The sequence below is a fragment of the Pezoporus wallicus genome, unplaced genomic scaffold (genome assembly GCF_028554395.1).
Source record: "Pezoporus wallicus isolate ANWC-B61680 ecotype Strahan unplaced genomic scaffold, APGP_CSIRO_Pwel_v1 contig_5709, whole genome shotgun sequence".
Lineage (NCBI taxonomy): Eukaryota > Metazoa > Chordata > Aves > Psittaciformes > Psittacidae > Pezoporus > Pezoporus wallicus.
Window position 1 is genome coordinate 825,677 of NW_026635251.1, and position 20,908 is coordinate 846,584.

At 49.0% G+C, this 20,908-nt stretch overlaps 1 protein-coding gene across 1 annotated transcript; it reads left to right on the forward strand.

The window, feature by feature from the left end:
* The first annotated feature begins 6,785 nt into the window (after positions 1–6,785).
* GSX2 (GS homeobox 2) lies at positions 6,786–8,093 on the forward strand. Its single transcript, XM_057413963.1, has 2 exons — positions 6,786–7,522; positions 7,688–8,093. The coding sequence occupies exons 1-2, from the start codon at positions 7,057–7,059 to the stop codon at positions 8,026–8,028; spliced, it is 807 nt and encodes a 268-aa protein (XP_057269946.1). The 5' UTR covers positions 6,786–7,056; the 3' UTR covers positions 8,029–8,093.
* The last annotated feature ends 12,815 nt before the right edge of the window (positions 8,094–20,908 follow it).

Genomic DNA, 20,908 nt, shown 5'->3' on the forward strand with positions numbered 1-20,908 from the left:
ACTTTAAAATTGTGACTTATACCTTCCCGGTTACATCTTCTAGCTGTTTAGGTTCTAATACTTCCTTCTTCAGAAGCTTCATACTGTAGTGTTTTTTTTTTCCATTTTAGTGTCTTTACATTTCACTAGAATAGTGCTCTGAACCTTATAAACTAATTTTCAGGACTCCTGTCATTCTTTTTCATAGTTTTTGACAAGCCTTAATGCTATAGCAGACTAAATCATCTTTGAACTAATATACTTACAGAAGATTGTAAAACATGAAATTATTTAATTTCTATGATTTTTTTCAAAGAGAAAGCTTCGAATACAAGCTTGAACAATGTATTAATTAAAAATAATAAGAAGCAGGCTATGCAAAACTTTATTGCTTTAATAAAAATCTTCACTTTGGTTGCATTGCTCATATTGTGTGCTTCTTAAATATGTGATTTTCTTCCCAGCAAAGTGAAAGGTAGGGTACCTCTAGCCTGTACTTTGCTGAGACTCTGCTTCCAGAAACTTTTGGCTTTATTTTAAATTGAGGATACAAATACATATAAAAGGATTAAATTGTAAAAGGGCTGCTTCCAGTCACAGGTATTAGAGATCCGTTTTCATGCTTTCATGGCTGCTTGGACAAAGCTAAGACTATGTTGTGAAAAGGGAGCTGAAGAAATGAGATGGTAGATTTATTTCTTATAGAGGTTTCCAGATTGTATCAAAATTAGACCAAGTTTTATTCTGAAAAAATAATTCACCATTTTAGCACATGTAGCTTTTGTCTTCCATTATCTTAACCGCAAATGTAAAAAGGGAAAAAAGCCCCCCAAAAACTAGTTTGTATCCAGAACACTAACCAGGCAATGAAGATAGAAGTTACAGGATAGAGGACAGGGAAGACAGTGGGCTGCTGCTTCCAGCCATGCTCTAGCTGCTCTGTGGACTTTAGCTTCTAGGAATTTCAATCCAGTATCTTTCTTAGAAAATACATTCTCTCAAATAATCCACAACTTAATTTTAAGTCAGTACTGTGTCAAAATGGATATTAAGCAGTCTTTGTGTGTGTCTTCTGTCTGGAAAAGAATCCTGTAACTTCAGGCACAGGCAGAAATTTGTTGAGTTTTCTCTTAAAACTACTTCCATTTCATATTTACATTGGTAAGTCCCACAATGAGTTTCAGAACTGCATTTCTCTCAGCGGTTGTTTTCCTTTTCTTCCCCTAGGCTACATTTCTGCCTGGCCAGAGTATATCCACCTCTTGTTGTGGTGATTCTCTTCTTTAGATGGAATAGGCTCTTCTCTCCTTTAGATGGAATAGCTCTTCTCTCTTGTGGATATTTACCTCACTGGTATAAGCAACAATCATGTCTCCTCTAAGTCTTCTCATGAGGGTTCATGTTCTTTGCTGGATTGGGGCCTGTATTACTACAAAGAGTCACTCTCATGTTGATTCATGATACATCTATGTAAAACCAAAGCTGGTCATGGTTGGCATGTTCCAGAGTCCATGGCAGTATTCTGAATCCTTGTTCTGATTCACCTGAGCTCAGCGTTTCAGCTCCATCTCCCACCATACTCCACTGAGCCTGTTGCAGAGGTTTAGCTTTATCCCCTTTAAAGATATACCATCACAGCTTTCCCTCTCATATCATCTGCAGCAGCTAACAAATTTAGCAGCTAGAGCTCTAAACAAAGGTTGTTAATGAAACCAGGGCCTGCTTGGTGTGTCTGGGCTGATGTTGCCCATATCTGAAGGGTACTAGGGCCACACCAAAGTCAGGCTCAGAGAAATACCAGGCAAGACTGTGGATAACAATAATCTCACTGTGGATTTCCTCTTCTGGCTCCTCCACATGATCTCTTGTAGCGAAAACAGTGAGCAAAAACACTTGTAGACTTCAGTGTGCTGAGAAGGCACAAACAAGAAGCTTCTTTTGCATCCAGGCGCTGAATGGAACCCATCGAGGAGCTAACAGTCTTTCTAAGAGGGTTAACAGGGAGAGAATTAAGGTTTACACCAACGTGTTTTAAGTACAGACCTGATTCACTTAGGAAGAACATGAATTGCAAAGTGAATTGTGAAAAGTGCAAAGCGAATAATGTAAGTTCCCACTCCCGAGAAAATAGCAGAATAAGGCCTGCAGGCACTTGGGAGGGAGTCTGGGGCAAGAGGACTTCGGCAGCCTCCGGGGAAGAGGAGCCAGGACCTGCCCTCTGTGTGGTGAGGTTCCACGGGTCTCTCAGCCAGCCATCACCAGCCCCCATCAGCCCCTTTCCTCGGAAACGGTCCGATTTTCTGAGGGGTACGGTGGGGGTGTGCCGTGCCCAGTCGAGTGGGGTGATTTATGACTGGGCCTGCGGGCAAAGGAAATCTCTCACGGAAGGGAAGGGCACCCGAGACCTGCATTTGCAGGCAATAGGAAGAAGGAGGCTCCCCCCTCCTGAGCCTGCAGTCAACCTGCTAGCCCTTGAGTGAGCCCGCAGGCCGCTGCTCGTCTCCGGGAAAAGAGAGGTCCCGCGCCTCTGCCTGCAGGGGCCAGGGAGGGAAACGCGGGTGCCCAGCATGGTTTGAGGGTGATGGGGTCTCGGCCTCGCCTGTGCTCCCCCGGGCCCTGCACGCTCCCCTACGCGGGCACAGTTCCCATCCACAGCGCGGCGGCCGCCCGCCCCTGCCCTTAATGAGATTCTTTGAAATCCGAAAAAGCGAGTTTTAATGTTACATCCTTATCTTTGGAGGAGCGGGGGGGGGGGTCTCGCTGCTTGTTAAATAATCAGCGGCTGAGCCCCTGAAAAGAACGGCATCGCACCCTTGTTGCTGAAGGCGCTTCTTAGTGCTTATAACGCCAGGGCCTTTTGATGTCTCACAATGCTTGTTACGCCCAAAGATTGTCTCTTTGGACAGATCTACAACGCTTGGCTTCATGTTTGGAAGTTAAATGGACAGCGAGGTTGTTGAAACTCCCACGCTTTAAGCCCGCGCAGACACTCGGTGCGCTCCCCCGCTTCTTGCCGTAGAGACGGAGGCGGCGCGGTTGCAGGGTTGCAGGGACAGGGCTGCCGCTTCAGCGCGGGCTCGGGGCGGAGGGGGGAAAAGACAGCCTACCCCAAACTTTTCCTCCCTTTTCTTCATTTTATTCTTTGGCAGCCTTAAAAATGGGAGCTCTGTGCAAAGCGTGCGCCCTGTGTAGGTAGCTTGTGTCTTGAAGTCGCTGGCAATGTTGCTGCTCCATGAAATCAAAATTTATGATTATTCAAATGTTGGGGACTGTGAAAAGAGAGGAAGAAAGAGAGAAAATTAATATTGCAGCTGTTCTTCTGATTAATGAGAGATAATTGCTCATGAAAAGTCACCCCTGTGGCATTTTGTTGTCTCCTGGATCTTTGTTCTTTTCCACTATTATTGAGGACTTTCTTGAAGACTAAGCGGTTCTTTTCAATTTTTGGTATTCAGAAAGTGTTGCTTGGTTACAGATAAAGGAGAAATCTCGGGCTATATTGGGTAAGATGTGCCACAGACAGCAATATCACAATGCCACTTTCAGAAAAGGATGGATACAAGTTAACGATGCGCTTTCAATAAAACATTAATAGACTTGTTCACGCTTTTATAATGACCTCCTTAATGGGAGCTGGGGGCAACTCCTGTCTTTTGCTTGCCTTCACAACTTCGGGATGGCTGATCCCTTTGGAAACTAATAGCAAATCGATGTTAGCTTAGGGAATAAATGCAGTTACTGCGCAGAGGCCCGTGGCCCCTCGCTTACCCGCGTAGGGCTCTATTTCGAGCGCAGCTTTCCCGCTGGGGACCTGGCCCAGCCCGGGCCCATCCCGCCCAGCGCCGCCGCCTGTCACCCCACTGGGGTGCTCGCGGCCACGGCTGCCCCTCACAAGTGGCTTTGCGGGTTGTTTTGGGGTGGTTGTCCGGGTCGAAAAGTGTCCTCGGGCTGCGGCGCCTTGCAGAGAGGCAGCTTCTCCCGTGAACTCCGCGGAGATGCGCGCCTGGGAGCCGGCGCTCTCTCCGGGCGGGCATGGCTTTTTCTTCTGCCGGGAGCTGCTGGGGTTGGGGGAGGGAAGGGAAAGAGTTGCTTTTGTCATTTAAGCCGTGAATCTCTTCTACATAAAGGTGTTGGAGACATCTGGAAGAAAAGAGGGACCAGCACCCAGTCCTGCGCTCGGCGGACCAGGGGAGCGGCTCTGATGTTCTTTTTGAGCTGCTCCACTTTCAAAAGGGGGCAATTTCGTTACATTCTCATTTGTTACACTGTCTTGAACTAAAGGCAGACAAAGCTATACTCTGTCACCCCGAGCAGAATGAAGGGAATCAAAGGATTTTCCCTTAAAAGGACTAATTTTCTCCTTGAATTATGAAAGTAATGGCTAGGTAACAGCCTGTGCTCTGTACCCAACTGCTTAATACCTTCTAAATCCTTCCACGTGGCTCTCCCAGTCGTAGCAATTAGAGCTCATTATAGGCTCATAAGAGCTCTCATTTCGGGGATTACTTAATGGACAATGAAATTTTATCGGACAGAATTATTGAAAAATAAAATTGTAACGAGGCCGATGTGATGTGGGCGCACGCCTTGCATCATTCCGCCTGGTTTGGGATATCTTTGCTTTCAAATGACTTCTTTTCTTGCTCCAGCTTTTAGGGGTGGGTTTTCTTTGTGGGGTTGGGGTTTTTCTTCCTTTTTTTTTTTTCTCTACTCTCTTTTATCACTGCGTTTGGTTTATTATAACAATTACAGATTGCAATTTTGATCCGACTCTTGCTCTGTCTGCTTTCCCTTACGACAGCCGCCTCCCCAGATCCACTCTATCACTGCAGACAGTTTTCTCTACTGAGGTCGGTGGAGTTTTTTTTTATTATTCTTTTCCAGATTAGCCTCTCTTAAAGAAAAGAAAAGAAAAAAGGAGAAGAAAACAGCGAGATTAATTCAAATCTCCGCCAGATGAACTGTGTTTTAAACGGGAAGAGACAGGCAGAATCCAGTGCCTGTGCACTGTGCCCTTGATGAAAACTTCGCAGGCCCTCGGAGCTCTGAAGACAGACCCCAGGCTACTCCTGGGACCGCGCTCCTCAGCGCCCCGGTGGGGGCTCGGATAGCGGTGCTGGCCCCGCCGCTGCCCGGGGCTCCTGGGCCTGGCAGCTCCGAGGCCTGGGCTGAGCCGTCAGCAGCAGTTTGGGGAAAAGTAGTGAGGTCGGAGCCAACCAGCCTAAACCCCGCGAGTCCCTAATTGTTGTCACAAGACGCAGGATTATCGCATTGCTGGAATAGCTGCCTGTTTACACTCCGGAGCCCCGCCGGCCGGTAAACACTTTCTAATTGAATTCTAATCACATTCAAATAGCTCCATAACCAGCCTCAGCTGCAATTCATAAAACTTTAATTGCCACCCATAAATCCTCAGATCGCCGAGTGCGGAGTGTCCCTAAAACCACTGTTGCATAGTATTCGGTAGCGGAGGTGGTGAGGGGAGGCAAGTAGGGGTGGAGAACAGGACAGCAGGCGAAAGCCGGCCCTTCTTAGCAAGGCTTGACTTACACTGCTGAGCCTCGTTGGTCCCGGGGACGAGAAAGCGCCTTCTCCAGCAGCAGTTTTACTTTGCTGGGGTTTCACAGAGAGCGAGTGGGTGTGCGGGAGGGCTGGTGGGATGTCCGGCGCCCGGCCCGGCTCTGGGGCCCAATAACAGCCTCTAGGCACGTTACGGCCATTCATTCACTCCCCGGCCTCTGCTCAGCCCCTGCTAATCAGGCGTAGTCTTGTGTTTTCTGCTTTAGAGCGCAATTGTCACTTCCCTTTCCCGATTCAAGCGGGATGAGATCCGCAGTCCGTTTTAAACGCCGCTTCGCATCTGCCAAACGAGAAGGCGATCGCCCTTCCATTAATGGTCTCTTCTTAAACTCCCATAAAACAGGTCATTGGAAAATCGTGTAATATGCTGTGAACACCCTGGCTTTTTAATGCAATCTGAAATGCTTCGGAGCCACCGACCGTATTTAACTGTTTATCCAATTTTACTTTGACTGTTTGCTTCAGCAGACTTGGTGGAGATCAAAGAACACACCACCCCCACCCTCCCCGACACGTTCTCTTTCATTAGCGCTGCGCGCTGCGGTCCTGAAGCAGTCGGGGGAGCTCACTTGGAAGTTTTCCGTTTTGATACCGTTTGGCTGAGAAGTGTCCAGATATTTGAAGGCTTTGTCCGTTGGAGTAATTGCCAATTTGGCAAGATTCACTGGGGGTGAAAAGGGCGAGGAGGAAAAAAAGCCAGCCACCAAACCCCACGCGGTGCACATATGTGTGCACAGACACAGGCACCCGCGCGATCTTTATATCTATATCGGTATTTCTGCCTTTCTGGTGCCAAAAGGGCTTCCTGAAGGAGTCCTGCGCGCAAGGTGGAGACCGGGCTGGGGAAAGGTGTTGGTCCGCGGGAGTCACGGCTCTTTGGATGACAGTTTACGAGGGGAGATGGGAGGGCGGGCGACGTTGAGGCGCTTTTTTCAGCACATCACCTGCTCCCCTCTCTCCTTCCCTCCCTGCGGGGAAAGCCCAGAGCAGAACCTCCCCGACTGATTTTACACACCCCCTCTGGGTGTGTTGACAAGGGGATGTGCCAGTAAGCAGGACGTGTGTCGGGGCCGCGGCGCAAGCCGGGCAGCCCCCCCTCCTCCCCGGCTTCCCTGCTCCTATAATTTATCCGGGGCGGAGGCGAGGGACTCAAGTCATCGGGCAGCGAGGGAGCACGCACACTTTGCACACACACACCCGGCCTTGTCCCCCTTCCCCCCCCGCCCCCCGGCAGCCTCTCTGCCGGCCTGGGAAGCCGGGGAGATTTAGATCTGCGAGGCTTTCAGCCATCACGTGTTTAAATAGTTGATATAAAACCCCGGCACAGGGGATCCAGGCGGGGGGACTTTAAGACCAGCCCTCTCCAGGGACCCTTTTGTTCAGCTCTCAAACATAAGCACCTTCTAGCCTCGCCAGGGCTTCAGTGGCAACTTGGCCAAGCAAGAAAAGCCCGGCTTCGGGAGAGAGCCTCCCCGGCTGCGGCGGCAGCCCTCCGAAATGTCCCGCTCTTTCTATGTCGACTCCTTAATCATCAAAGACTCCTCGAGGCCGGCTCCGTCCCTGCCTGAACACCACCACAGCCAGGACTTCTTCATCCCTCTCAGCATGCCTTCCCCCCTCGTCATGTCGGTGTCGGGCCCGGGCTGCCCGTCCCGTAAGAGCGGCGCTTTCTGCGTCTGCCCTCTCTGTGTCACCTCGCACCTGCACTCCTCCCGCCCTGCTGCCGCCGCCGCCGCCGCCGGGGCCGTCCCACTCATCAAGAGCCAGTTCCCCGCCGCCGCCGCCAGCGAGGCCCAGTGTTGCCCGCGGCCCGGCCACGCTCACCACCCGTCGCAGCACCCGCCGCCCGCTGCCTCCGGGCCCGCCGCCGCCTCCCTGGGGCACCCGGCGCATCACCCACCTGCTTGCGCGGCCACCGCCTACAGCGTCAGCGACCCCCGGAGGTTTCACTGCCTCGGCATGGGTAGGAGTCCTGCGGCCACCGGGGAGGGGAGGGCAGCGGGAGAAGGGATTCCCCCGGGGAGAACGGCTGCCCCGGGGCGGAAAGCTGCGGGACCATGTCTTTTCTGTCTTCTTTTTCCCCTCCTTTCCCCCATCTCACTGAAGTTCGTGCTTTTCTCCCATGCAGGAGCGTCCGATTCCAGCCAAATTCAAAATGGAAAAAGGATGAGGACAGCTTTCACCAGCACCCAGCTCTTGGAGCTGGAGAGGGAATTCTCCTCCAACATGTACCTGTCCCGGCTGCGGAGGATCGAGATAGCCACCTACCTGAACCTATCAGAGAAGCAAGTGAAAATCTGGTTCCAAAACCGGAGGGTGAAGCACAAGAAAGAAGGCAAAGGTACCCAGCGAAACTCGCACGGGGGCTGCAAGTGCAGCACCAGCCAGGGGCATTACCCCAGGTCTGAAGACGAAGAATCTCTGTCCCCCTCATCGGCAACCGAGGATAAAGAGATCTCCCCGTTATGAGCCCGGCCCGGAGCTCTGCTCCCGTTGCCGGGTCCCAGCCCGGAGCAGGCGGAGGCACCGCGGCTCACCTGGAGTCCCCGGACCAGTGATAGCAGCCCGCCGCCCGGGAGCGGGCTGGCCGTCACAGCCGGGAGGCTTCTTTACATCCCTTTGCAGTCATAGAGAGAGAGAGATATAAATATATTTTTTGAATGTAAATGGTTTAGTCGTGAGAGTTCAACTAAAACGTTATTTAAGTAACCCCAGGAGCGGGCACCTGCTCTTCCTAACACGTACCTCGGGACTGGACTCGCACGGCCCGGGGTGCCTCCCCCCCGCCTGCCCCAGGCAAGTTAAAGGAGAACAGTTAAAAATAAAGTATTTGGAACAGAAAGACGAGACGTTAAAAAACTGAAAAGCAAACAAAAACCTGTAGGGCTGAGAACCTCCTGGACGGACTTCTGAACGAAAATGAAAACAGAAGTAAAGATCAGTCGTTTGTGTTTGGGACGGCGGTTTGTTCGTGAATAGTTTTATATAAAATTTATATTTATATTTATTTAAATAAATGAGATCAGACGAGAATTGGGTTTTTCTTTTCTCCTCCCCCTCTCCCCCCAAGTGCCAGCCTGATCTGAGCAGCGAAGGTGGGCTGGCTGGGCAGGGTGCCTTTCTTCGCAGTCCTTTGTACGGTGAAAACACCAGTGTGTATGTGTCAGACCTCCGAAAAGACTAGAAATAAACGCCATTGGCTACTAACCTGAGTACGTTTGCTGCTCCCCTGTGACTCGGGCCGGCCGGGGTGGGGAGGAAGGGGGACGGGGACCCCGCTCCGGAATGCAAATGAAGCCGCTTTTCGGAGCCCTGCAGCTTTGTGCTCGCTGCCAGCCGGAGCCAGTGCCCGCCCTCGCCCTGCCGACAGCTTTCCCCCGGCTGCTAGCCCGACGACACCGGCTGCCCCTGGCCCAGGGCTGCCGCTGGCAGCAGCGGGCGAGGGACGAGGGGTTGATTCCCGGGTTGCTCCCCTGCTGCCCGGCACGGTTGCCCCTGCTAGTACTACCCTAGTTTTTCCCATCCAGGGGCTGCTGCACACACCAGCCCTTCGCCAGGCTGAAACTCCGCTTATGTTATCTGGGGTGAAGTTAATCAGAAATCTGGGTTTATTTATTTATTAATCCCCTCAGGCGGTGGGACCTTATCCAGTCTTCTCGGTGTTGATTTGATTTAGGCACCTTGGCCAGGCCCAGTGAGCAGAACAAGCCTGCTCGTGGGGTCAGGCCAAGCCAGGCTGAAGGGCTCTGAAGGACTCTGCAGCCTGTGCTGGACAGTGCCCGGCCACGGGCCCCATCCATTCTGCCTCTGCCTTGGGCTGTCCATGCCGAGCTCCTTGCAGGGGGCTGGTGCAGAGTGCGGTGAAACTGGAGCTGGTGAGTACCAAATGGGCCTCTAACTTTTTTGCTAGTTGCTGCAGTCCTGGCAGAAAAGCACATGAGCAGATCACAAGCGCCTTTTGCACACTGTGTTATTTCTCACTGGCGCCTTTTCCTGAGTGGGTCTCCCACTAACCCAATCTACACTTTTGACTTCAGCCCCCAAAACTGTTGCAAGACTTTTCAATATATAATTCCCTGAATTTCTCATCTTTGATCAATAACCTCGGAACTCATCTCTCCAATTTCACTTTCGTGATCTGCTTCTAATCAGAAAACAAGTAATAGACCCACTTGGGATTTCTGCAGTGTGAATAACCCAAGCAGCCTGATTGCTGGAGAGGGAGAGAGAGATGAAGCCCTAGCACAGTGGCACCCTCGCTGCTTGCTCATCTTGGAGGAGAGGTTTCATGCATAGGCAGCTCTGGGATGGGATGAAAAGGGCCTGGTGTGGGCATTGTCCTACAGCCCGGACCAGCTGCAGGGCCTGTGGCAGAGGGAGCCCAGCGCACCCACAATGCAGCTGCTTACCAAAGTAGCAGTCCCCTTACTTGCCAGGCTGGGGAGACCCGAGGGCCAAAGGCTTGTGGTCCTCATGGCCACCTCCCAAGGGACCTTATGGAGGACCTGGCTGAGGGGGCTGCCTCTTCTTACCCTAAAATCTGCTGAAGTGAGCTCCAGAAACTGCTCTTCCTCTGCTTCATTTCACTGTGTCTAGCTTGCTTCTACAATCCCACCTGGTCTTTTACAACCTAGAATATCTAGGAGGAAAAGACCCTGTCACCCTCTTGGCAGATCATCCCCATCCTGTAACATGTGGGAATCAATAGACCTGCAGCAGTCTGGGAAGGCATTGCTTTGCTGGGGGAGAAATGTCATCACATATAAGCTATACCGTCGAGACAGCTGCTGTCATCAACAGATTTCTTTTTATCTCAAAGTAAATGTTTCATGTTAAAAATTTTGGAAAAGGGGAATGGTGCAACAGTTTGACCTAATACATCTCAGAAGACCAGTACAACCAGCTTAGCCTGAACCTAGCACTGGGGAACCCAAGCCAGTGTGATGGGAGCACTGCTTGAAGTTGTATGTACCCTAACTTGCAGTAAAAGTATTGTAGGATTTCAAAGTCCAGCAGTCAACATTTAGAAATTTAGTTAAAATGACATTATAATGCATCAGGTTTGTTTTGCTTCTTCTTTCTAATCTTTATTTTCTCCCACAAAGTGTGAAGTGCAGGTTTTTCCACCAGCTCATTCAGTGCCCAAGATAGGCAGTGTGCAGCTCCCTATTTAATATTCATCTTCTCTTTAGTTTTCTAAGAAAATAAAGATTATGCTGTCACTCGCTTACCTGTCTGCCACTTGCCTTCATTCCCTCCTAGCTCTTAAACGGGTTGATACCAACCAGCGAGTTGACATGATAGCTATGTGAGGGTCTCCAAAATAGTGTTTTCCTAACAGTTCTGCAGATCTCAACAGCGAGCTGAGGGGGAGACACCCTGGAGAGACCTTAGCTCCCACCATCCCACCATCCCGTCTGGCAGAAATCAAATAACCCATATCTGGGGGGGCAGAGGGACGTCTTTTGCCCAACAGCCTGCCGGAATAGGATACCGACAGGGGAACGAGGTGATGTCATGGAGGCAGGCCTTGAGGCAGAGGGTATGGTCAGCAGCAGGGCTGGGAACAGAAGCTTTAGAGGAGACTGAAGGGCCTGGGGGGACATGGGACAGCACCCAGCATCTGCACCCAGCTTTTTCTCCAGTGTGATCTCGAGTCTCATTTGTTGCAACTGCAGCTAATAAGTAGTTGCCTTTTTATTTTTCTTTGGTACTTGTCACGACGATGTCCGAGAGCTGGGAAACATGACTGCATTTGTCTTTATCGCTCCCGTGGGAGCAATAAATTCGCTTCTCTTCAGAGGTCGAGAGTGAAGCCTCAGCGAGGTTTGCACTTACAGCATGAGGCTCCATGCAACTTCCCAGCCTTATTCCTGTTCTTAGCACGGGCGTACTCCAGATGAGGTTACCGCACTTATTTCGGACATGTCCTGCTCCGGGCAGTTAGAGAAAGAGGAAGCAGCCCGTTCCGGTTTGCTGCCATCTCTCTGCTTGACGGAACTCGGCGGCGGAGGAGCTGCCTGCTCCCCGAGTGGTGGTTCCTGTGCGTGTCCTCCCGGGTGGCTTTCAGGTCTGGGAGGGTCGCACAGGCGAGGCCCGGCAGTTCCCCCCCCCCCCGCAGCCGGGAAGCAGCGGAGGGAAGGAAAGTCGAGCAACTGAAGTCCTTGCGTTTGCACGAGGGATGCGAGTTATGGCTGTGTGAGTGACCCCGCTACCGACCTTTTGTAACCTTTCGGGCCTCCAATGAACAACGCTAGCATTCGCCCAACGAAGTTCCCCCCCCCCCCCCGGATATTTATTTGCTTCCGTCTTGAAGAGTCTCCCTGACCCCGATCTGCACGGCAGAGATGAGATCCACCTCTCAGGTTGCGACAACCCGGCTACAGTGCTTGGATCAGACTTGATCGCCCGGCTGCTCTCTCCAGACCTGCCCTAGAGCCCCCCCCCCCGGCCCGGGCGTTGTTGAAACCTTTCCCTGCTATCGGAGCTCTTGACGCAAGGCCCATCACCAGCGTCTCGCACCTCCGTCACGGACTTCGGGAAGCACAGCCCTTGGTGACAGCTCTCTGCTTCCACCCGCGGTGTGGCCGGGGGCACCGTGCAGAGACATGTCCCGCACCCGTGCCTCGGGGACAGCCAGACGGGGGTTGCTTAGCGGTCCCGGCTGAAACAGCCAGGGCACGAGAGCTCATGGCGGATGGGCTCCCGGCGCAAGGACCCGCAGATAGAGGCCAGGGGACTGAGGGAAACCCTCCTTCCTCAGTAGCTCCGGGTTTGGAGCTGAGAAAGAGAGGGGACAATGTAATTCCCCCTCATTCATCTCTAATTTGTCCTAATTTCCTACCCCCGCCTCCCCGCTGGCCCGACCCGTCCCGGACCTTGCCCAGCGTTTCCCTTCGGCTCGACTGCTGCCTAGGGCTCCTTCCTCCCCCTTACACAGTTCAGCCGATGGCTCAGCGTGGGACGAGGCCACGGCCGGAGGGATCAGGCCCACTCCTACCCACTGGGATAAGGCAGCCAGAATGGAGAGAGCCCAGTTGCCGCCTCCCCGGGTGCATCCTGCCACCAGCCCGGGGGGCGCAGCGCTGCGTTCCTGGGCAGGGGCCTGCAGGTGAAACAAGCCCGGCCCCAAATTATTATTGCTACTATTATTATTATTAATTATTATCCTCGGCTGCTCGGCTGCTTTTAAAGCCGAACCTTTGCGCACCTCCGGGGTTTCGCTGGGAGAAAGGTGGGGGGTTTCGGGGGGTTTGCAGCCCCCGGCCCCGGGCAGAAAGCCGGGCTCAGGGTAGCTGCTGGGGAGCTCGGCATGTCTCCGCATCTCTCTCCGCGCCTTTCAGCCGGCCCCTCCGCTCCTCCCTCTGCCCGGCCCCATCCCGCGCCTCCGGCGGACCCTGAGCCTTTGGGAGCGAACCCGAAGCGATCAGAAGCGTGTGCTGTGTGTGCTCTGGAAAAATAACGAGTTTCAGATTAATGAAGGAGTGACAATTTCAAGGCTAACGTTGGCACTGCCCAGGCCAGAGCGTGGGGAGCTCGCCAGGCTTTGCTGTATATTGTCCACTTTTCTGAAGAGCAGACAAAGATGGATAGAGAGACATTGAAAAGCAGGAGGCGTATTTCAAGCGGTTCAATAAAGAGGGTTGTCACTTAAAGACAAGAACCATAGTGCTTTGATGACTTTGTATTAGCCTCACCGTTTCAAATAAGTGACTCTACTCTCTTTGCGGAATTCACCGAGTTTCAGTGGATGACACTTCAGTGAAGCCGCTTCGGACAGGAACTCCTAACTGCGGGGACGAGCTCCTCTCCGGGCGGATTTTACAAAGTAGATTACCGATCGGGGCTGCTTTTACTTTCTGCCCTCAAACTAAGGGACCTCGGGAGAATCAAGCTTTACAATTTACGCGGAAGCACTGACAAAAGAGAGAAAACGCTCCGCCTCCTAGGGACTGTAAAGAAAGCGGCGGTGAGATGTGGAAATGCCGGGGGAAAACGCTGCCTCCCGGCAGCGCCCGGCAACACAGCGCCGGTCCTTCCAAAATCGCTTTCTACACCCTCGAAGGAACCACCGACACAGGGTGTTGAAAGTAAAGCTGTTTAATCCCCCAGGAAGCCCACGCGTGTCCTCACCCCGCGTGCAAGCGCAGCCTCTCCCGGGTTCTGCGTGGTGTCCCCCCCGTCCCCGGTACTTCCCTTCCCTCCGGGACACCTTTCATCTGCCCGGGGCAGCCGGGGTGCCGCAGCCCGACGCTGGCGCAGGGGGAGGGAGGGAAGGCGCAGCCCCGCCCGTGAGACTTTGATATCAAACCCCGAGGATTTATACATTTTTCTCTTAAAAATTATTTTATTTTTTTAAGATGGGAACCCCAGAAAGCTGCAGCCCCTCCCCCCCCCCAAGGCTTTGCAGGCACAGCGAAAGGGCTTCACTGTGGGTTTGAGCAGATCATTTAGTCACTGTTTCATTAGGCACTATTTGAACCTTGCAACATGTGGTAATTTCTGGGGCAAGCTGAAAAGGGAGGATTATGTAGGAGGGACACAAGGAAATTAGCTAACGGTTAATTTAACTCGTTTTCTGGTAGAATTTTCGATACATTCCTAATTGACTGAGGAGGCAGGTGAAGTCTTCAGTTCCAGGCAGACTCATTCACGGTGAGAATAAATGGCTCTTTTTCAACTCACACTGCTCACAATATATCATCAGGGAAAAGACATGCAATGAATATGTTGATTTTTTTTTATTATTGTTATTGTTAATGGAATTACACCCTGCCACGCAGGTGCGAGGGTAAAAACCTATACTACGTTGAAATCAGATTAACAAAGAAATGAGAATTTTATTAGCTTTCTATGTCACCTAGACCTGGATTTAAACTGTCAAAACAAGAAACAAGGAGGCCTGGGGGAAAAAGATAGTCTGAAGGCAGCAGTGCCGATCAACAGGCAGAAGGAGCAGCTCGGTATCCAAATTATAATTAGTTGCAATTCACAGTGAATATCCACACCCCCCACTCTACGTTATTTATATCATATAGAGAATGTATGATTAGCCTGTAATGGGGAATCTCTTGTGAGCCCGGGGTTTGCCAATTAATCCTAGTCACCCCGATTTGCTGTGACACGGGAACATTTGCTCATAAGGTCTGAGTTTTAATAAACCAATAGCTCGTGTCGGAAATAAACTCTGGCTCAGACTTTTGCCGTGTTCGCAGCGGGGAAAGGGCCGAGGCAGAGCAGAGTGTCCCGCGGGAGCAGCGCGGGATGCAGTGGGACAGGAGCCGCTATCCCGTACCAGGCAGCTCCGGGGAGCGACGGGCTGGGGGTGACCCTGCACCGGACACGGGTGGCGTCGGCTGTACCTGAGCGGCCTGCGGAGAGGTGATGGGCGCAGCCGGGCAGGGCCCGCCGCAGGGGAAGCCCGCCACGTCTGCCAAGGGCCCTTTGTAACCTGCTATAGAAAGCGGGAATACTCTGCATGACAAAGCCCAATTAAGCTCGCTATTCAGGACCTCTGCAGCTGGCAGCCCATTGGGAGAATGGGAGGAAACGCGAATATATTAATTATGCGAAGGGGCGGTGAAAAATACCAACAACGGCGGTTCTGGGTTGGGTGTTGGGTATGTTTGTTTGGTTTTTCCTGTGTCAGACCTGTTATTTATGTATGTATTTGGTGGCGGGGCGGTGGGAGGAGGTGGGGCTCTGCCCGGGGGCACAAGCCTCAGCCTCGGGTCTGTCTCTGCGCTACTGGCAGCAGAGCCCCGGTCCTGAGGGGCATGAAACCCCGGGGCAGGCTGAAGTTTAACCAAAGAAGTGAAAATACTGGAGACCTGAAGTTAAGATTGACCCAGACAATCCATTTGCTTTTCCGTTTTATTCCCATAATACACACGTGGTTATAGTTGGTACGTAAAACACAATTTCAGACTCCAAAAGCCACGACATAGTCATCTTACTCTAAATAATCCAACTCTCATGATAGCAGGTGAGTTTTAGTTCAGAACTATGTAGCACTACATACAGAAGAACTACGCTTGAGATCACACAGTCCTCAGACCCTGGCCACAGATGCATGGACTTGACCACATGGACATTCCCTTTTCTTCTGTAGAAGTAGACATCGACAGAGAAAATTCAAGCTGGTTTTACACCACAAGTGCTACTAGTCTTTCCAAAATGGTATGGAGTTTAGGCCAGAGTGTGGTCAGCCATACATGCAGAAGATAAAAATAACATTGAGCCAAGGAGCATACTTGGCATAAGACATGTAGTGCACTTGAACAAAATTTTGATATTCTATTTTTTTATGCAGTATGTTTAGGTTATAACTAACCTGCCACCATCATCCTATTCTTCTAGAATGGTTGTCAGAATAGTCATGGCCTCAGAGTCTCAGTGTTGCTGCAGAAAATCAAGTAGACATCACCTCCCCCTCCACTTCTCTCTCAGTTTGGGTACCATAAGGAAGGATGCATTGCTTTTTGTTTCAGCTCCCCTGGCAGACCAGTCCTGGCTTTTAATGCATATTCTATATTCTGGAGTGTATAGACAGGGCTCCTTTGCTGCCTTGAATTAAACTAGTAAGCGCAAAGACAGGGCAGTCTTTAGACAAGTGAATGACTCAGCCGAATACAGGACAGTTTAGTGTAAAAACTTGCATAAAAACTGGAACAACTCCGAGGAGAGATGGGATAGCAGCAGAAAGAATTGCTACTTGATGCCAACAGCATCAATTTTCATCTTGCTGTTGCCATTTTCACCTGCTCCCATAGTTTTGTTTTGAGACTGCATTTTTTTGTTTATTATTCAGCCAAATGAAACGATGGATTTTAATGAGTTAATGAATAGCCATCAGAGATCCTTTTTTAACTTTATTTTTTTAATCAGGTGTCTGCCAATTTTTCACAGCCAAAGGATTTCAGCTTTAAAATCGTTATGTTAAAATAATGCTGCCATTAAGATTTTTCAAGATCTGATTTGTCTTTTGTAATTAATGCAAGACAGAGTGGGCTTAGGCAATGTACAGTTCAATAGATTGCAGCAGTTCAGCTCACGAGGTTTTCAGCAGTGTCTGAATTGTCAAATTGCAGTAAAGTTGTCAGCATTTTTTTCTCTTTCCCACTTGCTATTAAATGTAAGCGATTGCATCCACAGAAAGTAGCTCTCAAGCTTTAGGTTTTTTTTAGGCAAAGGTAAAAGTTCATTGGGGTTCCAAATGCAAGTCCACCTGCACTAGGCTGCCTCAGCAATGCATTGCCTTTCGAGGCCATCTCCAGTTTTGTGATAAAATGGGCAGAATGTTTTATCTTCAGAGCTAACTTGCAGAATAAATTTAAGCTAGAAACTGCTATAGGTAAACAGCTTGGACTTTGCATGCCAGCTGCCATTATAGGTGAGCATGAGAAGAAAGAACACCACACTTAATAAAAGACCTTTTAAAAAACAAACACCTTGATTCAGGACTTGACACTTTCGTAAATAGGAGCAAGACTGAGATCATCACCTTGGTACTTGGAGAGCTTCTTTATTGCATGTAGTGTCAGTATAGGTAAGGAAGGCAGCAGATGCATTTCTCCATGGGGTAGGAGGGCATGAGTCCCCTGCCACAGGCCTAACCTCAGCAGCTGCACTGATACTGCTGAGATAACAGCAGCAGTGCTCACCATCTTGAGAGCATGAACCATCATGCCCATCAGAAATGCTGCTTTTTGCATTGAGGGAAACACTGTGAAAGTTAATGAAAGTGAATCCTGCAAAGCACAGCCTGCCAGGCTGATGTGTATCAGCCTTTTTTATGCTGGAGTCTCATGAAACAAGACAGTATTGCTGCCAGAAACAATGGCCTTTGCCTCCTGTCATTCCCTGCCTCTTGTTCTCTGGGCTGTCCCATCCTTTGCATTTGCTTCTTCCCTATGGAAACTTCTGGCTTGCTTTCATCCCATTTCTTGGGAAGTGCACAAACCCAAATGATGTGATCAGTTCATCCTGTTTAAAGCCCTGCTCCTACATGTGAGGAGGGAGCATCTTTAAGACTTCTCCTCCTTTCTAACTGACATTGGTTGATAGATCCTAAAATTGCAGGGGAGCTGAGCTGGGGGGACAAGTTTAAGAGACTGAGGGAGGTATAGGCAGATTGCTTTCATAAATGGAATCTCTTTGGAAAATGAATTTTACAGTATTGGAAACTGCAGTCCCATAGCTGCTAGGTCAAAGTTGAGATGGTTTAAAATATCTTCAGTGTAAATGTAGCATTTGAAAGAGGTTTTTCTGGAGGAAGACTTCTACCATGCTTGAGGTACAGGAATATCAGCAGGAGCATGCTGTGCCTGAAGCTATAAAGCTGACATACTTTGGGTGTCCTCTGCCCCTAAAGAAATAGAAGGTTCTGACTTGCAAAGAAAAGACTTGGATGAAACTGCAGGAAGAGGAGATGGTAAACATAGTACATGTTTAGAGCAAAGGACAGCACAGATCTGTTGTTGTCATAACTGTTTTTTCCCTTGTTAGACTTGTGTTTAGTTCTTCCCATAACTCTAAAGGGAAGTGGAAGAGATCTACTGTTTTTTTTTTTTCCCTTATGTTAGTGTTTCCCTGCCCCCCAACCCCGAGGCAAGCTCAAGGGCATTTGAAGAATTCTGACATTTGAAACTAAAGAATAATTTCTGTGTGAAAAGTAAACAGGAGATACAAACATTTGAAAGCTGTTTCTGTTTAACTTGATTTAGAGCTTCAGCTTCCCCAGGTTCTGCAGCAGGCTGCTGTCCTCTGCCAGTGCGTCCTCCTCTGTTTCTTCACCTTGGCATTCCCATTTCATCTTATTCGGGCATCAGCTTATCTTGAGGGATCTTAAGAAGCTCCTAGGTCATATTTTGCAGGAAGACTGTTTTTTTTTTTTCCCATAGGAAAGCAGGGAGTATTATACCCCAGTCTTTACACTGTATAACACTGTCTTTTACAGAACTAACAACACAGAAAGAACTCGTTTTACTGAATTTGTGTTACTCCCTTTTTCTGTTTGAGGGGTCATTTAGGAATGAGTTAATGAATCATTTTCATCATTTATGCATAAAAATGGTATAGATATGCACAAGACATGTTATTGCTGGAGAATGCTGGCAAACCTACAGAAGTAACAGCTCTGGGGATGGGCAACATCCAGGCCTCAGACCAGGAGTGAAAGAAAACGCGGTCCAGCCACCTCCAGGAGGCACTTTCGCAAGGAACACAGTCCTCGCAGCATTTTGCTCCAAGAGGGAATTTGAGCTAATGCCACCTAATGGAGAGTGCGGACCACTGCAGCAGAAAACGGGATCAAAGGCTGGGGTCAGTTCAAGGGGACTGGGTGGTGATTCCCCTCCCCGGACCTCTTTGGAAGGTATGGAAAAGGCAAAAGATGGAAGTTGAACAGAGAAAGTGGCGAACAAAGGTTTTCCTCACAAAAAGGAGTATTTTGATTCACTGGCGATTTTACTGTTCAAGCTGCCAGACTGTAGAAAAGGGGGAGCAGGAATGACCATCCAGTCAAAGAGGGGAGGGGGATTTGAAAACTTTATTTGTATTATAGCCAGAGGAGAAAATGGCAAAACATGAATCCATTCTAGGGGCAATGATTGTAGATGAGAGTGGGAATGGCACAAAGGTAACGCATTCCAGTCCTAACAAGGTAACACTTGTATGGTCCTAACACCCTTTATTTTGTGCAATTTGACAGTTTCTTTGCTAGAACAACTGCATGCTTACAGCCATGGAACAGTGCATTAGCAAATACTCTTCCATCTTTGAAGAACAGAAGTTTTCACTTTAATTACATTAATGCTAATCAATAAATGTCTTTGAACTGTCCTGTAGCATCATGGAAGTGATGTTACAGTGACTAAGGCAATACTTGCAGTATCAGTCAATTCCTTAGCTACTTGGAGCACTTCATAAAGTCAATTTCTATTTTTCCAAGGTTTTATTAGTCCAGTGTTAACCCTCAAGGAACCAAACTACTTTGCTGCATCCACAATGTTGAGCAGACCATCAGGACAGTACTGCATCTCGATTCAAAATAGTTCTCTGCTAAAAATGAATGGAAAGCTATCACTGCCTTTACACTGCTTTGGCTGATTTTGTCTATTAAAGTTTCTCAGTTTCTTACAATAGCAGAAAGTATTGTTTAACAGAGCTTTCCTGATCTGTTCTTAGAGAACAATTATTGACATTCTTTATTCTTATATTGAGTGAAGAGGATGAAAATAATGAACCACTGAGCACAGATTGTTTGACAAAGACCAAATTTTGGGAGCCCTGTTGGCTGTATTATTCACTGCTCAAGATCAGCCCAGTATGAAGGAGTGTTGGTGATTGCTGGTGCATTTGTCCATACCCCTGAGCCATCTCCGCTTTTGCATTTAACAGATTGACATTTCAGTCTTCCATATCTTCAGAATAAGAAAGGGTCTCACTTGGATAGATGTCTGCTGTTTTAGAGTATGTTTTTCTGAAATCAGTGAGAAAGTACTTTTTGATTTCATCTGCTGCAGGGTCAGTTCCTAAGGTAATATTGCCTGACATAAGAACTTTCAACATACAAAACCTAGATTGTAGTATAACACAAGATGGCTATTCCTATGATACTTTTGTATGCATTCAGTCATACATTATTCCTCAAACACCTACATTTTCGAAAACAAAGATTAATGTACTCTATTAAATACTTAGTGAGAGAATCCTTACATTGAATTACTGTGCACATTAGATTTTACTGTAATTTTGTGGCTTTCAGACTGTTGGTGTTGAGATCCAGGAACACTACCGAATCTTGACTGAAAATTTGGAAAAATAAGCATATTTATTTCTGCTATTTGGTGTGAAAACTTGTAGTCTTTACTCTGAAGATGGTAAGGCAGTATAACAAGTGGCTATTTATTCCAAAAAAGGAAATGCAAATACACTTTTGGATTGTAAGGCATCTTGGATGGAAATGTCATTGTTATCTGGTTTGGTTTTGTTTTTTTCTCAAGCTGAAATGTACACACAGATAATTTTCTGTTAATAGTGACTGGAAATATCTAAAGCACGCAATTTTAAACAGTTTTACTGTAAGCCTGACAACCCAATAAAAAAATAATATATAAAAAATACCGTCTCAAGCCTTCATTCAGCACACTTATATTCCTTGATGGATTGATTGTATGCTAGCCTGCTAGTAATTCGTAGACTGGACACCTGAAGCAAGGCAAAATGAACCCTCACTGGCTGGCAGAAAACAAAAGTACAAGGATTGGCTATACTATATATTTGACAGAGTGTCATAGCTTCATATTGTTTCGTATTTACTCAGAGTGCAGAAATGTGAGAACTGTCA